This window comes from Oreochromis aureus, linkage group 11, assembly GCF_013358895.1.
Source record: "Oreochromis aureus strain Israel breed Guangdong linkage group 11, ZZ_aureus, whole genome shotgun sequence".
NCBI lineage: Eukaryota > Metazoa > Chordata > Actinopteri > Cichliformes > Cichlidae > Oreochromis > Oreochromis aureus.
In genome coordinates, this window is record NC_052952.1 from 14,297,402 (window position 1) to 14,318,785 (window position 21,384).

The window sequence follows — 21,384 nt, forward strand, 5'->3', positions numbered from 1 at the left end:
TGTATGTGTAACTTATTAATGCACAAAACTGCATGTTTAGAAGTTTAGATCAACAACATGGTTGTCAGCAGAGCTAAGCAGTTTAAAAAGGATTCCTGTGATCAAGGATACCTGCACCAGGCCTCTAGAAGAGGCTTAGCTGTAGCCTGGAAACAAGTCTGTCTGGAGTGGTGGTCAGCCTCCCAATGAAGGCCAGTTTTGGATCAAATTCTAGGCTGGGAGTCAAACCCCCCCCAGTCAAACTCTTTTTTTCCCTCCCCAGTGTTCCCACTAATGAACGGCACTAATTGATTGAAAACGCTGGTGGGAGGGGATGAGCAAGCGGGGTTTGAGGGGGGGGGTTGATTGCAAACGGTGGCTGGATCAGATCCAGACTTATGCGGGGGCCCACAGCAATGAGCCCTGAGTATTGTGGGCTTAAACGGAGGAGGGACAATAATACAGGGTACAGTGAGCACAAGTGAGCAGACACACAAAGGGGACAGATCGGCTCCATGGCTCACTCCAGAAGCTGCAGCCCTGCTGAGTTTATGTTTAATTACATTAATTCCTGCAGGTCAAATCATGGTGTGCATTTGTGGCTAAATATAATGAGATTACATGTTCAGTATACACTCTGCTGAGGGTTTCATGTGCCTCACACTGCCCTGTTGTTCTTCTTGTCTTAAACTATGTAAGGCGCAAGGAAGGTAACTGCATCAAAAATAAAATCAGCAACACAACGCTGTGGCTTTATTTTAAAGATAACACACTGCAGCCAAGGTAGCTTTGGTATGCAATCACTAGGATTGCAAGAGAAGCGAGTCACCTTCCCCCTCGGAAAAAAAAAATCTAATCGGATCTCTTGTATGTGCAATAGAATTCTTTCCGCCACTATCCAGGGCTCGTGACCAGCAGGTGAACAAAGATCAAGCACAAATCAAAAGCTTCTCTTTGTTGTTCAGTTGTACCTTTACCATCACGGAGGCCTGACTCACACTCAACCCCACCATCCATTTCACCTCACTAATGGAAAACTCTCCAGAAGCCTAGCACTGCTCCACTTTGGGCAGTTATTAGGTGGATGGAAAGAGTCACAGCTTTCACTCATATCCATTAAAGCATAACACATGGTGCTTGGATTGGAATAGTACTCGCTGATATGGAGCGCAAGCATGTCACATTTCTTTCCAACCTGTTACACAGCAGTAAATTGTCATTGTGTAGTGCCAGGTGGGTCAATTTCTTTCTCAAAGAGCACTTTTACCACAAAAGAGGCAAAAGTGGTCAGAGATGTTGGGAAAAGAACGGTGTTTGGTTTGCTTTGAGGATTGTCCTTAAATGGCAGCGATCTGGTGCAAGACTTCTGATGATTGGTGCACATGCATTCAATGGGAATGTGATGTAGCAGCGGCATTACATTTTCAGAGATTGCATTTTAACATCCAGTAATTATAGTCCGTATTCTCAGTAATGCTCAGTTGCGTCAATATCTTAGGGGTTAGAGACTCTTGATTGGACAGCAAAGTACTTGTCTGGCACGAGGACAGATGAGCAGAAAAATGACTCTAAAGTTATTATATTCAGATATTTTTCTTGGCTGCTTCTTTTTTTCTTGCCATTGCCTTATGTTAACAAACGGTTTTGCGCAGAGCTCGGAGCACTTCACATAACCTTCACATTTACTGTCCATCAGCAGGTAGCAGATGGACAAGAAACCTGGCTGCTTGTGAGACTGAAATGCCTCATTTCCTTTTTCTCGTGTTTACTACACGCTGTGAGGTTTGTAAAGGAACATTAAATCATTTACAGGCAGACTGAGCTCTGCTGCATGCAAAAATAAGGTAACCGCTTTCTTCGCTGTTAGCAAGGAGCAACGTTATTAATGAAAAAATAGTTCTTGTAATTACTCTTGCTTTTCGTGGAACTTCACTTTTTTTGAACTGCTAATTCATAAACTGCTAATTCAGCTAATTCATAACGCATTTCTGACATTTCTCCTTGTACTGCACTTCGATCCCGGGGTTTTATTCATGTGTGAGGGAACAGAAGAACAGGAGATTGACAGACGGATTGGTACAGCATCTGCAGCGGGCTATGCAGATGTTTTACAGGTCTATTGTGGTGAAGCGAGAGCTGAGCGTGAAGCTGAGAGTTTGATTTTATTGGTCGATCTACCTTTCTGCCCTCACCTGTGATAGTGACCAAAAGAATGAGAGCATGCATAAAAGCAAAATAAATGAAGGTGGCGCGGATTTCCCTTAGAGATAAAGTGAGGAGCTCAATCGGCTCCAAGCAGACATGGAATGGAGCCAGCTGAGGCGGTTCAGCACCTTTTTTTAATTTCTGTTTAAGTATTAGGAAACATCAAGTAGCATATTAACTACTCCTTAACATCATGTCCAAGCCAAACCTTTTAAACTTTTAAACTGAACCCACACTGAGCTGAGATTCCGTAGAATCTGACTGAGATTACGTTGTTCTCTTATGTTGTAAACAGGGCACAACACAGCCCGGAATCATTTTTTATTATCATCATTATTTTCTTGCTGTCTTACTGTTGAAACATGTTTTCGTTTAGAGACTCTTTATTAATTAATAATATTCATTCTTTAATGACAGTTGCTTGGAGTTTTCCTGTGTGCTGTGCTGTGTGCTAAGAAAAACAGTGTTGGGTTCATTTTAAACTGGCCACAGATGTGAATATGGAAGTGTGTGGTTGTCGCTCTGTGTTATGCCTGTGACGGATTGGCAGCTTGTTCAGGGTGTACCCGGGATGTGAGCTGGAACGGGTTCCAGCCCCACTGCAACCTTCTGGGTCATGCTTTAATTTCAAAATGATGGGATACACTCCAATCAACAGTGCTCATTTAAAATTAGCAGGAAGAAGTTGTCCAATTAAACTTGGTAAATTAACACGTAGCTCATGACGCATTTTTAAATACCGTGATTTATAAAAGAAAGCCACAACAAGCGGATTTTATGTATTACTGAATTTCTGATTGTGATTGCTGTTATACTGTACACTGTCGCTCCTTAACCGAGGGGGACTGTGTGCAGAACAAAGGGGTGTAGCAATGTCCGCCGGGCTAGCAGGAAAAAAACAAACAACAAAAAAAGCTTGCCTCAGTCCAGAGCATCCACACGGGATGAAACCTTCACCCACTCTATGATTTCATGCAGTCGTGGGCCGGAGCAGACCTTTGGCTTTCGTTTATTTTTCGCAAAAAAATCCTCCACTTTATTCAATTTATTCAATTTTTTTATGTTTAATTAATTTTACTCGATTCTATTTTCACTTAAATATTGTACGGTTATAAACCATTTCATTAGACGACAGCTATTTTAGAATATTTCTTTATTGTGGCGCATATACAAAAACAAAATACGTTCTTTAAAGCAGCAAAGAGAATAAAATGCTGCTGACTCATGAATGCAACCGCTTTAACGATCTCCTAATACAATATGTAAAAGTGTGACAAATACAGGGGTCCGCTTTTTTGCTATTTTAATTGTAAATATTTCTAACATACCTCAGCTTACAAGGACGTGGGCCTACTGCCTTCCACCACGCAGGAGACGTCTTTTAACAAGTCCTTTTGGGAAAGCCGGGTTTACCCAGTTGAAGTTGAGTGGCATTTTCTCTTCCGTTAGCTACTTGTTGTTGTTTTTTTAATTTATGTATATTTTAAAAAGAAATCTTGCTTTATTGTCACACATATTCTGCTTGTTTTAAGGGCAATATAGGGACGACTCACTGCGCAGCTGTAGCGGAATTTACGCACACTTTGAACGCCTCCAAAATCTGAGTAAATACAATAAAATAGATTAATAAATAAAAATGTATTTATTACCATGTATCAGCTGAAGTTTTATGTTTGAAGTAGCAGAGGATTATATATATATATATATATATATACATATATATATATATATATATATATATATATATATATATATATATATATATATATATATATATATATATATATATACATACACACACACACAGCTTGTTTAAGAAAAAAATTAAATTAAATTTATTTAAAAAGCAACCGACTCAATGACAGGAGTAAAACATTGTCCGTCGTGGACAAGATCACTTTGAAACAAACGTATACATCACTTCTCCACTGAAATTTGAAATATCATACTTTACAACTTCTTTACATAGGCTATAACTGCACTCAATACATACTCTTTGTCTAGACGTGATTCCTTAAATAAACTGGACGCTATCGGGTGCCTCTGCGAGAAGAGCGCGCCTCGGCAAGAAAGTGCAAGTTTAGGAACAGTGCGCGAGGCGCGCCGGTGTGTGTGCGTGCGTGAGTGAGTGGGAAGGAGGAGGAGGGTGCGGGTGAGGCTATAGATACAATATTCAAATCAATAATCAGCAGCTAATTAAGCAGCCGTGTCGTGGAGATGAAATGCCCATTGCTGTTTTTTGTTTGCTTGTTTGTTAAAGTGCAACTGACAGTCCGAGGGAGGGGAAATACAACAATGATCATGTGTCTATATCCCGTGTAAGTGAATGTAACGCTAACCCCCCCTCCGGTGAGCCTTTAGTTCAGTACCAGTTCCAAACATGGAAATTCATTGGCGAGGAGGGAGGTGTGGGGGATTTTACAAGAGATAGTTTTACACTGCAAACCAAATCAAGGAGACGTGTTTTAGTGTCATATTCAGTCTTATGAGCTTTTGTTTTTCTTGTGTGACTGAGGTTTGCTTGTTTTGCGCTGCTGCCTTCACGGTTTTGCTGAAATGTGAATATTTTTATTTATTTATTTTTTTGAATCGCTGGCAGATGTGTTTTCGTCGGCATCAAAAGGAATGTGGAAAAGGGCGAAGATTCAGGTTTGAAATAAAAATTCGAAATGTCGAAGCTTCCTCGTTTGGTTTTCACTTTTGTTGTCGTTTGGTTTGCGTGGCAAAAACGCAACGATCATCTTTTTCCTTTTTCTTTATTTGTTTTTTGTTTGTGTTTTTTTGCTTCAAATGGTTTTGGGGGTCCGAAGCAGCCGGGAAATGTGAGAAAACTGAATACTGAGCCTAGCTCCCCACTTATTACTGAGATTAACAGCTAGGCTGTGGATTATGACGTTTATGTCGAGGCCAGAAACATGTCGTCATGTTTGTAGTTCGCGCGCCTTCCAGGCATCTAAAATATAAAAATGCAAGACTTCATACAAGACTAAATGACACGTGTTGCTGTGTACAATATTTAAAGACAATGCCAGTCTTTATGTGGCCGTGAAAAACATCTCAGTCGTTGTTTTTGCTCGACTCCTGGTCGCTCTGGTCATCGGTGAAGCACACGTCCACGTCGCTGTCATTGTCGCTCTTTTGCTCGGCTTCCTCGAACAGACCGCCCGGTTTGTCGTCCAGTTTCTTGACGGTCTGTCCGGGGTGTCTGGACTTGACGTGCCTCTCCAGGTCCCGCCTCCGCACCAGCACCTTTCCGCAGAAGTCACACCTGTAGGGCGTGTTTCCCTCCGCGTGGAGTCGGATGTGTTTGTTCAGGTTGCTGGGATCTCCGAAAGGCCTGAAGCACACCTTGCACTTGAGCGGCTTGTAGCCTGTGTGAGTCCTCATGTGGATTTTCAGGCCGTATTTCCTGGAGTACAGCTTGCCGCAGTAAAGACACAGATGTCCCTTTTTAGGCTTGCCAGAGGTGGTGTTGCTCGTGCTTCCGGCGGGGATGGAATCCAGCCGTGTCCGGTTCTTCTCTGCTGCGATCTCTGACAGCTGTTGTGTGTGCATGGCGATCTCCCGGTCAATGTTCGTGATCGACCCCAGGTCGTGGCTCAGCGAGGGTGCACCAAAGTATGACACGGATTCTGGGTACTTGAGGAGGTTGCTGAAGTGGAATTTCAGCGGATAGTAGGGGGAGCTGTATAAAAGCTCCCCATTATAGACAGTGAAGGGCATCAGGGGGATGTTACAGTCTCCACCGTAAGTCTTGACACCGTCGAAGTGAGGGAGGGAGAATCTTTCAAAATGGAGACCCGGGGGCATTTGCGGGTAACGGGACGGGGACAGGCCGGAGTGCAAACGACTTTCTACGTGCTTGAAAGCTGAGGTCTCCTCCATGTGTGGCAGCAGCGGGAAACCTCGGATTGCGTTTGTGCACGGCACCATCGGAGATGTGGAGTCCATAATTGCAGGTGGGCACTTGGGAGGGTGGTTCCCTCCTGCGTTTAGACCCTCGCCCACGTTGCGGATTGGTTTCATGTTCCCAATGAGTTTGCTGAATCCCATACCGCTCAGCTTTCCGTTGGCCTCCTCTCTGGAGCCCTCCGTTCCCGGGACTTTTGAGACACCAGTTGGCTTAAAGGCTGAGCGCACACCAGGATGGAAGCCCATGCTGCTTAGCATTGAAGTGGTGGCGCCCAGGCCGAGGAGATGCCCCTGGTTTCTGCCTGAAGTGACGCTCATGTCGAGGGCCCTGTCCTGCTCCTCGGAGCTGCTTTTCTTTGACAGTCCCGTTTTGTTCAAAAACGGTGACGAGGACACCGCCCGCCGACCTGAGTCTGAGATGGAGGAGTTACTGTGAGCGCTCCTCGGTGAGGCGGAGTTGTTGGGAATGTCTCCAGATTTTGGTGACCTGCTGAAGGTCTCCGTGCCCCTGGCCTGTTCGCTGCTCACAAACCCCCGCCCGTTGCTCAGTGCGCAGTGGAAGTGAACGTGGGCCTTGAGTGTGTTCGGGTATTTGAATATCCTCCAACAGTACCAGCAGATATAACGCTCCTCACCTACAGAGACAACACACGACAACAACAGAGACTTTAATGTGGAGCGTTAGATCCCGTGCGTAAAATGGCAATAACAGCCACTGTAACCTGTAAAAAAAAACCTGTACATGTAACCACACACACGCACACACACACACACACACACACACACACGCAAAGTCAAACAAACATAAGCTTGGGCTGAAAGGATTGAAAAATCAGAAAATACACATGCTATATTTCGCATAATTTCCCATTCCCAACGAAATTATCACATAAAAAACCGATAACATATAACCTATTTAAATATCCAGTTTACTCTGACAGATTTTTATCAGTCACTGTTACACATCATCTGAAATTTCAATTCAACCCTAATGGATATGATCCGGTTTCTAAGATCTGGTGCCAAATGGTAATAGACACATGGAGCCATCATAATGAGCCCCAGTCGAGCACTCTGAGGTTAGGCCTAATATAGATGTAATGATTTTGTAATCCTCATACGGGCCATTGTTTATGATCACCATCAAAAGGGCAAACGCCCTGCCCAATCTGGCGCTCAGAAAACGACGCATTGAATGCGGGACTTTCCCTCTCTGTGCTCTTTCCCGTGGAAGTGACAGCAGCTGTTGCTTGAAATCGCAAGTCCCCGGAAACAATGGCGGCGGCCCATCTGTTGACGCCTCATAATGGAGGAGAGCGTATGTCCAGGAGCGCACACGGTGTGTTGGGCCGGAGAATCAGGGCAATATACACCCCACATAAAAGTTAGCATTCATTAGCCCACAATACCTTAACGCACCCACCTAATTTACCGTGAAGCACTTGTTTTTGAATTTATTTGCTTTTGAATACATGAATATTAATGGCGCGATGACATTTGTTAACCTCCAGTCTCGCGACTGAATCACCAGCCTCTTCTTTTTCCATGGTCGCCGAGGCGCGTCAGTTTCTGCTTTTAATTGCTTTTTTATTCTGTGTTTCAAGAACCGCAACTACTTTGTCGCAGAGTAAGAGCTTTAAAAAAACATCTCGAATCAAGTTTGATATCATTTAAAGCTTCGCCGCTGTGCTTTTAGAAAGTATTCAAGAGGCCCTTCCAGCTCGAAATCAAATGTGCAAGATAAAATAATCGCCTGTTGATGGAATTTCCAATGAAGTATCGGTTGATAATCTCTTTTAAACCGATTAAATCCTTCTGACTTTTTTTTTTTTTTTTTTTGCCAAGATTAAGCGTTTAATCCCTGACGCGCAAACGCCTAATTTGCACCAATTTGGCTCTCACAAATTGATTAAAAATTCGAAGACGGGCTGATGAAAAATCTTAACCCATCGAGAAATTATCTCTCACAAAACTGAAATCCTCTTGTGTTCTATATTTTAATCTTAGCAAATCGAATCATTTCATCCCAGCATTTTACTCCAAAGAATGGATTTGTGTTGATGACCTGTTATCCACTGTATCGTCTTCATCCGCCCACAAGAAGTAGTTTTTAATAATTAAACACCTCCCAAAATACAGCTAAAAGTGCAGTTCCCCCCCCCACCCCCTTCGCAAATCTTTTTATTCCAGCATATTATTCTTCGCTTGATTTCTTAACCACGATATTTTATTTTACGCACGAAATGAAGAATACATTGCAAATGAATAAATAATCCGCCTGCAGGGAAGAAAAAAACATCCAATTGATTTCCATCTCTGAGCGATAAAGCAGTCACATTATGGGGTATTGGCAGTCATTTAACTGCACGGTGATAAAAACCCTCAACATGTCGATGTGTCAGATCTGTAAATCGGAGGCCATGGCCACAGAAGGTTTTCACATGAAAACGACACACGCGTCCTTAGAAGGAAAAAAACGTCACTGATTTTTTTTTTTTTTATTTGATTGTTATTATTGTTGTTGTTGTTGGATTGAAAATCGTTCAACTGTCCACATTAGTAGCCCCACTCTTTGCAGACTCGTTTACCTTTCTCGTCGTGCGTGGGAGTGGCCGTGGTGGGGATGTCGTACCACTGGGCCAGAGCGTTGGAGTACCACACACTAAGCTCCTCTCCTGCGGGGATTTCTCTCAGCACGCGGTAGAAAATCTCAAGAAAAAACAAAAGTAGTGTTAACTTAAGAGTCCATATAGAGGGGGAAGGAATTTGCTCATGAGAAACTTCACGAGGCTGTTAACTGTGATGTCACGGGCTTAAAATATTCACCTGTCCGCCAGGCAGGTCTGACAGAGCCTCCAGGTTTTGCTCTTGGCTGTTCCTGGCAGCGCGGATTAATCCGATCCAGTCCGGGACGGGACATCCCGACTCATCTACGAACTCCCCCCTTACCAAGCGGATCTGAACCAGGGAAAAAAAGAGAAACACGATGATGGAAGGAAGGCAAACGTGAGCAGTGAGGGCCATTTTTGACCATCAAAAAAAGGAACATTTTTAAAAGAAAGCTGTCTGCCTTCTTAAAAAAAATAAAAAAAATGCGGTTTTGCTATTTTGTTCTTTTTTTTCACATTACAAAAAACGAAATTACCACAAACGACTGTCTTCCAAGTCGAGCTACCTGAAGGGTTCAGCGGCCACTAATAATATTCCTTAAAACGCGCTTAATGCGTCTTTTTCCGCTCTGCTGATAATTCATTAAAGAGGATGACACACGGGCCTAATTGAGTTGATATGGGAAACGAATTTGAGGAGTGTCAGAGCGTTTCTAAACTGTTCAAGGACATTAAAGATCGAAGCGTGACATTTGACACAGAGATTGCACCTGATGATCGCAGCCCGGGGCCACGCATTTAGACACATCAATCACCCCTGATGACAGCTTCAACAATAACAGGGCGCAGTTAAAGATGCTCACAGAGCCGCAAACTCTTCACTACTGCGCGTGTAAAAAAAAAAAAAAGTGCAAATATATTCTTTTCGCCCCCCCACACTTCCAGTCCGAAGGACTTAAAAAATGCAAAAATGCTGGTCTTTGAATGGGCATTATTTACCCCCCAAGCTTCTCTTAATTTAAATAATTAATTGCTGATAACGTGGGACTAATTAATGTTTCACTTTTTTAATCTAGTTATTTATTTATGTTTTTTTCTTTTATTTTCCTTTATTCATTTATTTTGCTGATTTATTTTAGGATGTTGTTCTCAGCCCCGGGCTGAAGCCTCGGTCTCAGTGGCATCTTTCTGTAGCCGGATTAGATTAAAATTAAACGGCTCATCCGAATAACAGGCCCGCCAGGCAGAGAAATGTGAGGCGGCTGAGGGGTTGAAATCCCACACAGCAGACCCGGGTCGCCCATTAGGCCGGTTAAATAGAAGCACAGACTGACAAGTCAGCCGCTAATGGAACTCAATTATTTCCAACTTGACAGGCCAAACCAATTAAAAGCTAACTCAAGGCCCGATGGAGTTTGACAGAGCAAGTTTCAAAAAATATACATCTAATTTCTAGTGTTGCTGGAGCTACTTATGTTTAAAAACATCAGATAATATACGTACTAATAATATTCACGCGTAAAATATACTATATAAATATAGTAAAATGCTTTAATGTATATTATACCAGCGGAAAAATAAAGCAGTTCTGATACAAACTTGGAATAACGAAAATGATTTTGAATGAAGGCAAGCTTACAAAAATAAATCAATCCTTTTACCTGCCAAAATTTTCAAAATAAAACCGTTATTAATAAAAAAAAATTACAAAAAAACTCGAAAATGCAAAGTAAAAACAAGAACTTTCCAAAAAGAGACAATTATTCCCCCCTTTTTTTAATGCTCTGAACTTACCTTTTTCTTGGGCCCTACTTCCTTGCGGTCCGACACGTACTTCCCGAGTTTGAAGATGCCCGGTACCGGTCCAATCCGGAGCCCGGTCGGGATGCTGCAGTCCGCAAACACACTGACGGTGGTGGACGCCCGGGTGGCTTGCATGGCGTGGGGTGAGATCAGAACCATGAAGACTGATGGAGACCGAAGTATGGAGAGCGCGCAGGGAAGGGGGAGGCAGAGAGGAGGAGATGATGAGGACAGGCCGATGTCCGCCCTCAAAGTGACGCGGTGGCGTTATGCTCTCCGGCTTTTCTAGTGATGGAGCAGAGTAAGTTTACCCCCCACCCTACCCCCAGCCACGCACCCACCCACCCACTCCTGTATCTGAGGATGCAAGTGTGTGAGGGTGTTTCAGATTGGGGGGGTTGTAGCAAAGAGGTGATGCTGTGCTGTAAGGTAGGAGGGAGAGAAGGACGGGGGACGTGGTGGGGGGGGGGAGCGGTCCTGAGTTTGTAGCAGCAGCGGTGACTGTGTGGAAGTGAGTGAGTGTGAGAGAGTTGGGCTCTCCCAGCAGCTGTGTGGAGAGAGAAAACGGGCCGGCCTGGTCACATGGAGACTTTCCCTCACCCCGCTGTATAATGAATTGCTCCAAAACGGTCAAGAGACACAAAGGGCCAGGCGACCTTCCCATCCCCGAAATCCAATTTGTCAAGGCCAGAGAAAAGAGGGTGCAGAATCAAAGGTCCACAGCGGCCATTAATCCTCAGCATGTGGCTTTGTCCTCCAGACAGTTCCGATATTTTAACTGACAAATCCACTGTATAATTTCTCCATAAATCCTCACCCTTTTCCATTCTTCCCTTTCAGGGCAGGTTTTTGGAAATCAGTGGCTACTTTAAATCTACTTGGCTGGCATTCTTTAGGCTTTGCGTACTTCAAAGGGCTTTATTCTGCCTCCGCCTTTGTGTCCTTAGATTAACAAAAGGCGCAGGAAAGTTTAGAGGACTTGTTAACTTCTATTGACTCTCGGCGTGTGCCGGGTTGAGATCAGGCAGGTACTGAAAAGGGAGAACCACCAGCAGGAGGAGAGAGAAAGAAACAACCATCATCATCATCTTCACGACGCTCCCACTTTGTTTGTTTGTGGCTCTCTTGTCTCAAGATACAACACATGATTTTTTTTTTCCTTTTTTGGTTGCTCAGGGACACGAAGATAATAGAATTATGGCAGAATATATTTATTTATACCCTCATAAAAATACACACTCACATATATATATATATATATAATATATATATATATATATATATATATATATATATATATATATATGTATATTTGTTATGGAGCATCGTTTGTCCAAAAGGCTGTTTATTTTAACAAAGAAATATATTCTCAAAAAATATATTGTCATTGTTATTAATATTTTTATTATTAGAAAAAAATGCTCACTCTGTCTCTCTTATTAAAAAGGCTAGAAATAGAAGTGCTAGATTCAAGGTGATTCTGGCTGCTTCCTGTGGCTGGACTGACATAGTAATTGAACCTGTTGGTTGATTGAATGATTAACTGATTGATTAAAATAAATAAATAAATAAATAAAGTAAAATAACCATGGCAACACCGCTGCCCTATGAAAGCCATGTATCTCCAAAACTTTGCATGAGCTCAGACAGGCAGGTCTGACTGTACAGTGTGCGTTTTCAAATGCGATGTTAAGTCATTTGAGAATTGATGTTAATATATTTTAATTATTCTTTCCATATTCTTTCCAAAACTGTTATTTCTAACAACATTTTTCTTGGATCTGTAGCATCTTACGCGATGCCCACCAAAACCCACTTGTTTGGCGAACACAATGTCTGTGTACTGGCGGACTTAGAATCACATCCACAATGAGGCTCCGCGCAGCAGGTTGTTTAAAGATACGGATGCTTTTTGATGCTGTCTATGTGTCTGAACTGAAAGAAAAAAAAAAAACAAAAACCTGGGTGATCAGTTCAGACCAAGAACAAGTTGACCTCTGACCTGTCCACTGTGCACGTCTCCCTGTGTCTCTCTCTTACACACGTTCACAATTGATGTAAAACATGTGGTACTAAAACTATCTTGGAAGGGGATTATTTCTATTAGAGTGAGGAAAGACTGTGGGTATGCGACATTAGAACCAAAAAGATGGTTATAAATAAAGAGACCCCCCACCCCAAAAAAATAATAATAATAATAAAATAAAATAAAATAAAATAAAAATAAATAAAATAATAATAATAATTAATTAAAAAAATAAAAATAAATAAAAGAACTTCATTAGCGCATTTCCATTAGTTATCTCTCCACAAAATGAAAATAAACTATTTCAGGTACTATTATCCCCCTTCGCCCACACCTCCCTGCGCTCCTCCACAGTCCTGAACGACACGCGAACAATCTCGTCAATGTTTTTGCGCCCGGCTGTGCGGGGGAGTTATTTATTAACGCCTCGCCATTTGCGACTGGTTCCCATCCACCCCTGCTTTGCTTTAAAGGCCCGCACTTCTCCACAGTGAAATTAATTATTCTCTGAGGAGGAGGTGGGGTGAATGAAAGGAGGAAAGAAAAAGAAAGAAAAAGAGGGGAAGACGTTTCCTTTCTGTTAGCGGAAAAAGTCGCCGGGGTGAATCCCCGCTCCGCTGTGCGCTCTGAAGCCCTGAAGAGCGGTCAAAAGGCTCGGTGTCAGAGTGACGGCAGTGTTGGAGGCAAATGGGATGGAAAATTAAATGAAATTAAATGGCTGGAGCGGCCTTATTGTGCCTCCTCCTATTCTTTTTTTCCCTATTTTTTTTTTAAGAAAAACATTAATTACATAGTTGGATCTTTATTCAGGGACAATATTGCGGATTCCGCAAGTGCTCTTTCTTTTTAATGAACTCTTCTTCTCTTTAATGAACTTAAATAACGACCTGAGAAGAATTGGTGCTGGGAAGAGGTGGGAGTCGGGGTTTTTTCTTCTTTTTTATGGCCCTCTCTGCCTGCCTCTTGCCAGCCTTTTTTGGATTAAAACTGTCTAAACGGTGGGGCTCTCTCTGATTTAACTGGTTGGCCATTAATGACCCATGAATATAGAGGAACAACCTGTCTGCAAAGCAACGCGGTAAATACTGAGAGCAATGCCCCACCAGGGATCTCCATTCATGCGCCCTGACTATACTTCAGGGGTGCCAAGGGTTCACCACCACCTCTCCTGGACTGGTTTCAATGGCCTAACCATTGAAGACCCCTCTGAGTGCAGAAGAAAACACATTTTTTATGTCGACCCATAAACTTTCTTTGGGTCTATTCAGGGGAGGGAGGGGGGAGAGAGCCCAATCATTGTCCCACTTAGCAATGTGGCCTATTTCTCACAGATTCCCACGTTTTAGAAATGACTTTGTTTTCCTCTAAATCCATTTATTTCTCCGCGTGTAAGCCAGCACATCTTGTGTAGCCCACCTCTCGCATTCAGTCGGTCACACTTAAATTTTGATTCAAGAAAAAAAAGAAGAAGACGAAAGAAAGAAAGAAAACTGAAATCCTCGCGCGTATGGCTCTCTGGCCCCTCCGAATCCCACCCAGCAAAACAATCATTATTATTCCTTTCAGATTCGTGCCCGCTCTCAGAGCAGACCGTCCATCTTCTCCGTGCTTTTCTTTGCTTTTGCAGAAACACCCTCCCCTGCTCATCTATAAGGTGTTTCACACTCTGAGAAACCTGGGGAAAGATGCAAGCTGCACCGTGGGCAGACCAGCTGCCTTGATGCGGGTGGGACATTTGAGACGCGTTTGAATAGTAATTGTGCTTGTATGGGACTCCCACCAGATGACATGATTGGGATTTTAACCCAGACTAATATTCAAAATCGCATTAGAGAGGAGCCGAATAAATGGCATCCGATTCAGCGCTGTTCATGCGTGATTGCATTCAAAAAAAAAAAAATCCCTACTCAAAAGTGGGCTGCAGCGTTTTGGTATTCAAAGTCTCAACAAAGTTTTTTTTTTTTTTTTTTTGAAGGCCACTTTTCCCTGACTTCAACTCACTTTGTCTCGCGTGAGAAGACGCGGATAAAGGCGCGTGAAGTTCCGTGAATTGATATGTTTCGGTGTACCTTATAAATTCATACCTTTTCTCACTCGAGCGCCTCAGAAAGAAAGTGTCACTCAGGCCGATTCTCTCTGCTGTCCGGCGCATTTAGCAGCAGATCTATTTGAGGAGTTCATTCCTAGGCAAATGTATGCAGGCAGGGTCGCCCGTGAATAGAGCAGCGTGTCAGCCGACCCTAATTGGGATTTAGCCACCCAAAGCATATGCGCCGCAGTGACAGAGAATCACCGGCTTCAAAGAAAGTCGCAACTTTTGCCCTTCTCGATGAATCTGAGGAGCTCTTTCCCTCGCCCCGAGCAAAAACGCATTTTTTCTCCCAGGATGAAGGTTAGTGACCCACTTCGGCGGGTTTGTCTCTGCAAGCTGGCAATGTGAGACAAACAAATATAAAGGCAAAGAGCACGCTTAAAGACATGATACCTTGACTCGCCTGCATGGCTGAATATGGTTAGACATTTTTAGCGAACTTCACGGTTATTATCTCAACAAGGAGGTCAATATTTTCTAACATTTTTCTGCGACAAGTTAAACGTTAAAAGAATAAAAAACAACATTTAATTCAGTCTTGTATTTTTTTCAATTCTAAAAGCAAACTGCAACTAATAATAAACATAAGCGATAAAAATAACATCAATGATCAGGTACACTGTCTTTGAGGGGGTTTTTAAAAAAAAAGAAAAACACTTTTATTTTAAAGGAGCGCATTTTGCCTCTTTGTTTTATATGCTGTGGAATTCATAATATTTATTTATTTATCTGTATTTAAATAAAAATCTACTCACTTTTTCCCCCAGTGAGTTTTCTCAGTGTGAAGACGGAAGCACCATGGAGAGCTCCACACATTAAAAAAAACACACACACGTGAGGCTATCGATAACAAATGCTTTCCTGTTTCATTCTCACATGAGCGTCATATTTTCGATGGACAGTTTCGGGTTCAAACTAATTTCTCCTGCGTGTTTGAGTGGGCTGAGCTCGTGGAAATGATGTGAGTTTAAAATGAAGGCACTGCATATTATTCAGATAAATAATCTGTGCTGCAAGAAATACGGGGTTACACCCTAAAATACTTGACTAAGTCTAATTTACTAATTTTCTTCTCTGTTCTTTCCCCTTTTTTCTTTCTTTTGCTTTGACTGTTTTTGCTATTTTAAAATGTATTTGTTGGTCTTTTAATTAACTCACTCATATTTATCCCACGTGTATCACTGTTGCTGGTTTTCTTTTTAAGTTGTTTACTTAGAAAAAAATAATAATAATTGTCTATTGACATATATCCACTCTAAAGCTGCCAATGAAACATCACAAAAATCTTCAATCAAACAGCTAAAAGTTCCACTGAAGTCTTATTACGTTGAACTGAGGAAGCCTTTCTGGGTTTCCTTCCACCGAGAATTATTTGTTTTATTTATTTATTTCCTAGCTTTCCTGAGATGTGCCAAATTATAATAATAATGGCACAGTAATGTTACTGCTGCCGTGACAGCACCGGAGCACCGGTTCTGCTCCTGTCTTTGTTGCGCTTTCTGTCTCAGGATTGGTGTGTTGCATGTCTTCACTCTCTGCCCCTGAGCAGGACACTGAGTGTGTTTGGCATCTGCTGGCCACATCCAATCTCTCCCGATCAGCAGCAGTGGGAAAAGGTGTGGAAATGGATGGAATGAGGACAGGAAACGGCTGTGTGCCGTCACTCTGCTGCAGGACCGCATTTGACTGACGGATTCCTCAGCCCTGCAGAAAGTGTCAGGGCAACCATCTCGACCCTCAGGTGACTCTGTCCCTCTCCCCCTCTCTTTCTCTGTTTTGCTGTTCCCTCATGACTTCCTTTTCCCTTTTTCACTCTGCATCATTTCAAGCCAAAGCCAGGATTCTAAGTAGCATTTCCCTGTGCTGAGCAAAACATGAGGTTTAACCAGCATTGAATTATTGCTGAATGACGTTCTCTATCCTCATATAAACTCCTCAAAAGGACACGAAATAAAAGAACAACAAGGTAATTCAATGCTGATAGCTTTATTAGTGCATGTAGAAAAAAAAGGAGGGGGGGGGTGACAAAAGTTTAGAGAATATGTTGAGTTGTCTAGTGAGGCATAGTTAAAGCCCCTGATTTGAAGCAAAAGGGTCAGTCATGGTCTTCTTGTCTGGGGCAAAAGGGCAAAGGTCAGTGTCCAGACATGGGGCTTGGTCAGTGCAAAGCTCAGAGGGGCGTGGAGGTTTAAGGGTGAGAGGAGGTCACTTGGGAATTCGTGTTGCTCACTCGTTGTCAGAGTCATCGGCCGCTCCGGTGATGGTGTAGGTCTGTTCTTGGTGGTCCATTTCCAGCATATCATCCTCATTTTTGACTGTTCTGTAGAGGAAAAGAGAGACAAAGTGACTGAAACAAGCATGTTAAACCACACCCGACTCTGTCACAGACCAGGTTAAGTCATTGTTTCTTAATGAAGAAATGTTTGGTTGTACTTTCTGGGTGTGAGTGCTTGTCCTGTTTGAAAGAACTGCAAAAACACCTGATGGTACCTTTACCTAATGAGCACCGTCCTCCTCTCCGTCAGCTCCACAGCCTGCTCTGCATAGGCCTCGATGTTCTTATCATGTCCATCTGAGCCATACGTAGTCCCGGTGCCACTAATACCACCCTTTCCTCCACCTGTCTTCCCCATGCCACTAGCAGCTGACAGAGCAACATCGTCACTACCCACACCCCCACTTCCTCCACTGCCTCCAACTCCAAGTCCACCACTCTTTCCTACAACTACACCACCATTTCCTCCACCAAACCCAGTGCCGGTTCCACCCATGCCACCTGAACCTCCAGTTTTACCACCTCCACCCATTCCAGTCCCACCTATACTGCTGTCATCCTTGCCTCCAGTACCGAATCCCAGGTTTCCTACACCTCCAGCGCCAGAACCACTTGTTCCTCCAGTGCCCATTGCTCTGCTGCCATTTCCTTTGCCCACAACCCCAGCATTAGCTCCAATACCTCCACCTACACCCCCAGCTCCCAATCCATGACTACCAGTAAAGTCTGCCCCAGCTGATGTACCAGCAGGACCCTTTTTACCACTGGTACCCTCAGCACCCATTCTTCCACCTAAACCTCCAGTTCCTGGACCTGCTCCCATGCCTCCTGCATCCATGCCCCCACCCATTCCTACTCTGCCCCCAATGTCTCCACCACCACCACGTCCTATCAGTCCGCCACCCATTCCACCTGCACCTCCCATGCCTCCTCCACTGATGCTCATCCCGGCACCAATGGCGCTCATGCTACAGCTAGTAAGAGATAAGGTTTGCATCATGCCAGAAAGCCGCAGGTCCTCGCCCTCGATCAATTTTCTGCAGAGAAAAAAACCAAAAAATAACCAAATTTATTAATATTCACTCAAAGACGCAACCCTAAAATCATTTTTAGGTAGTTATTTTTCCCTTACCTGTAAGTTGTGATCTCAATCTCCAGAGCCATCTTGACATTCAGAAGCTCCTGGTACTCACGCAGGTGCAGCGCAATTTTCTCCTTGGTGGATTTCAGCTCGAGCTGCAGGGCCTCAATCCGAGCCTATCAGAAAATCAGGGTTATAAAATGAATGTGTCGTTGTAGTGGCTTTGTGTTTGCATGCATGAATGTGAGAGCATGTGTGTATTTATGACTGACTCTGGTGGGATCAGGTGTGCACCCTGGGACAACATGAGCCGACATTTACCTGCAGGTCTTCCAGTTCTTTTCTGTATTTCTCTTGTGTCTCACGGATCTTAGCTTCAAGAGCCTCGTTTCTGGTCCGCAGGGCATCCAAATCGCGTTCTTTACTTTGGATCTAGGGACAGTTTCAGCCCAATTATAGACACTCAATATTAATAAACAGTTCTTACATATTAATTTTCACTTGTAATACTCACATCTTTTTTGGCACTGGCTAGTTCTTCTCTAACACTTCGAACTTTATCAACATGCCTCGACGTCTTCTTGGTTAGATCTTCAAACTTGTTTTTATACCACGAATCCATTTCCTAACAGTGGAGAATGATAACGTTACAGAAGACTTGACTGTGCGTTTTTCATCATCTGGAAGCGGTTTTGTATGCTATTTTTGTACCTGGAGATTTTTGGCTGCGATATCGTCATACTGGGTTTGAATTTGTTTCAAAGCAGCAGCCAAGTCGGGCAGAGTGAACGCACTCTGGGCTGAGACGTGAGCGGCGTAGATCTGTTTCATGAGTTCATCAATTTCCTAAACCCAAAAAAAAGAGAGGCCTTTAGGAATCATTAAAAATAAAAGGCAAACTTGGAATAGCTAATTCCTACATAAAGATGTCGCCCACCTGCTGATGGATTCGTTTAAGGAATTCAATTTCAACCTCTAGCTGCTCCAGCTTCTTCTCCAAGGCAATGCGGGAGGAGGTGGCTTTGTCCACATCCTGAAAAATAAACAGAAGTGTTATCACGTATGTCTGCCCCTGAGAAATAATGTGTAGGCGACGTTCACACCCAGGACAGTGGCTAATTTAATGTCACTCACTGGACGGAAGGCCTCAATGTCTAACTCGGCTTTCTTCCTCAGCTCCACTGCCTCCTCATATTTGACTTTGATTGCCTCTAGTTGAGCAGCTGCAGACTCTTTAGCCGCCAAGGAAATGTCCTGAAAACCAAGAAAGCATAAGTAACACGCCTGTCTGCTAGATTTGAAGGTGAACACAAGGGTGTGCGCAAAATCTAGCTGAGCCTTTTGCATTTTATATTTCAGCTTCATTCTTGTGTGCCTGCCAGCGCATTATCAAGTCATCTCATCTGTGCATAAAACACATCTGACAACAGCTGTAGTCCGTGACACCCAAACACGGTCAGGATCCCCCTCAAATTGCCTGCCAGAAATGAGCTTGTTACCAGGTAAAGAACCTTGAAACACCAAGTTGACGTCTTGTATCGTTGTTTGGGTGGATCTTCTACAGATCGGTGAGGTGTAAACTTAATGCCCTCTTGAAAGGAAGAGCAGAAGCAGGATCCTGGAGATTTCTCGTCTCACCCTCTGAACTCTCATTTGTTCAGCAATCTTCTTCAGCTCTTTCAGCTGTTCCTCGTAGAGCAGACGCAGACCCGTAGGCTTCTCAAACCGGTTCTGGTAGGCCTCAATCTCAGTTTCCAGTAGCTTGTTCTGCTGCTCGAGCGATCGCACCTGTAAGGACACGAAAACTCAGTCTAAACCACACACCACGAGATGAGAATTACTTCTGTGCAACATGTTTGAGTTCAGTGTGATATCTGCTTTTCGCTGCGCCTATTAAAAGAAGTAAAATAGAGTTGAAAAAGGGGGTTTCACCTTGTCGATGTATACGGCCAGTCTGTCGTTGAGGACGATCATCTCCTGTCTTTCGCTTGTGCGGGTGCTGAGGAATTGCTGGTTTTCAGCTGCAGCCACATCCAGGTCTATGGCACGCTCTCCGCTCGGCCCAACGCACACCATGGCCCCTGCGCTCACACTGAAATGACTGATACACGTTAACCTACAGCCCCAGGCACCAAAATATGTTCTTTAATGTGATTAAAATTACTCCTAAAGAAAGCCTGTAGAAGAAGAATTTACTTTCACGGCTTCGCCTGTAAAACAAAAATCCAACGGCTTACCCTGCTCCTACCATGCGAGACCTGCGTGCTGCAGACACGGTCCTTCGTCCCACTGAGTCCACACGCATGCTGCTGGCCCCGGCTCTAGAGGAGAAGCAGCCGGTGGAGGCACGACGGGCCTCTCTCCTGATGGGGGATGGGCTCGACACCCTGATCTGGTAGGACAAGCTGCTGCTGTCCTCAAAGTGACGGCGGTAGGACGAGATCCTCTCTGGGCTGAAGCTCATGGCAGCGGTTTCTATGTGGCTTTGGTTCTGTGAAGGGAAATAGTCAGTGGTTTGCTGCACTTTACTGCTCCTGAACCTTCCTTTGTTGCACTCTCTGGTTGTCAGCACAGTCTGAGATTTTATACTCCCCACTGACAGTCATGCTCCTGCTCTGTTCAAAACAGCCCAGGTCATGAGCCGACGCATGCGGAATCTTGAACCTCCATACTAAAGCAGGCTTGACCTGCCTCTCAGATATGTATCAGCAGCTTGTGAGAAGCAGAAATGGGCTGGGATCATGGCTGTGGGCACAAGTCTCTCAGACTCCTTATTTTATCCAAATCATAATGGGTTTTTGCCTGGGTTATAACACATCCACCACCTTAATGTCCGGCATCAGAGGACAAGCAGGGAGACAGGCAGGCAGGCAATGAGGCAGGGTCCAGTAAGTCATTGCAGCCAGTAGGTGCATCTCTGATGTGATGTGCTCTGATGGGACGAGGGACTTTAATTGAATGCTGAGCAGAAGCTAGAGGGTGACCTGATGAGGCTGTGGCTGCAGAGGAACAAAAGAGCGCTGGCAAGATTTTGACGTAAATTAGTACTTATTAGTCTGCTCTGTTTTCAACATATTAAAACTGGAGTATGCAGAAAAAAGAAAATGGAATTAACTGCTTCAGCGGGAAAATGAGGAAGCGGAAGAAAAGGAGGGGGGAGATTACAGTCTGGAGTTTACGGATGACATGGCACAGTGATAAAAGGGCATGAATGCCAGTCAGCCCTGTTCATGGTTTACATTGACACCTACAGACTCACGTGGGCAGGGGTTAGACGATATTACAATGAGCTCAATTATAAAAAGAAGGTTCCACAGCTACATGGTAAACCACAAAAAAAAAATGCAAAATATGCATAAAGCCGATGTAGATTTAGTCCGCTTAGAACATTAAAATCCAACT

At 43.7% G+C, this 21,384-nt stretch overlaps 3 protein-coding genes across 4 annotated transcripts in view; 1 reads left to right on the plus strand and 2 right to left on the minus strand.

Moving 5' to 3' along the window:
• usp45 (ubiquitin specific peptidase 45) overlaps nucleotides 1-21,384 on the plus strand; it is a 79,793-nt gene that overhangs the window by 17,842 nt on the left and 40,567 nt on the right. The window lies entirely within an intron of this gene.
• On the minus strand, nucleotides 4,047-10,643 carry prdm13 (PR domain containing 13). The gene is made up of 4 exons (XM_031740233.2): nucleotides 10,500-10,643; nucleotides 8,923-9,054; nucleotides 8,685-8,805; nucleotides 4,047-6,731 (listed from the first exon to the last, which is right to left on the minus strand). Exons 1-4 carry the CDS (start codon nucleotides 10,641-10,643, stop codon nucleotides 5,242-5,244), a joined length of 1,887 nt encoding a protein of 628 aa, XP_031596093.2. The 3' UTR covers nucleotides 4,047-5,241.
• zgc:172323 (uncharacterized protein LOC564165 homolog) lies at nucleotides 16,643-20,446 on the minus strand. The gene is made up of 11 exons (XM_031740265.2): nucleotides 20,220-20,446; nucleotides 19,915-20,068; nucleotides 19,621-19,770; nucleotides 19,117-19,236; nucleotides 18,920-19,015; nucleotides 18,694-18,828; nucleotides 18,497-18,607; nucleotides 18,304-18,414; nucleotides 18,034-18,158; nucleotides 17,123-17,938; nucleotides 16,643-16,946 (listed from the first exon to the last, which is right to left on the minus strand). Exons 1-11 carry the CDS (start codon nucleotides 20,444-20,446, stop codon nucleotides 16,853-16,855), a joined length of 2,139 nt encoding a protein of 712 aa, XP_031596125.2. The 3' UTR covers nucleotides 16,643-16,852.

Coding starts and splice junctions, on each gene's coding strand:
- prdm13 (XM_031740233.2), bottom strand. CDS start 10,643: ATGCAAGCCACCCGGGCGTCCACCACCGTCAGTGTGTTTGCGGACTGC. Junction 9,055..10,499: donor AAGTAGGGCCCAAGAAAAAG/GTAAGTTCAGAG, acceptor TCCCTGGTTCAG/ATCCGCTTGGTAAGGGGGGA. Junction 8,806..8,922: donor CAGACCTGCCTGGCGGACAG/GTGAATATTTTA, acceptor TTTTTTCTTGAG/ATTTTCTACCGCGTGCTGAG.
- zgc:172323 (XM_031740265.2), bottom strand. CDS start 20,446: ATGAGCTTCAGCCCAGAGAGGATCTCGTCCTACCGCCGTCACTTTGAG. Junction 18,829..18,919: donor TTAAACGAATCCATCAGCAG/GTGGGCGACATC, acceptor TTTTGGGTTTAG/GAAATTGATGAACTCATGAA. Junction 18,415..18,496: donor TAGCCAGTGCCAAAAAAGAT/GTGAGTATTACA, acceptor AACTGTCCCTAG/ATCCAAAGTAAAGAACGCGA.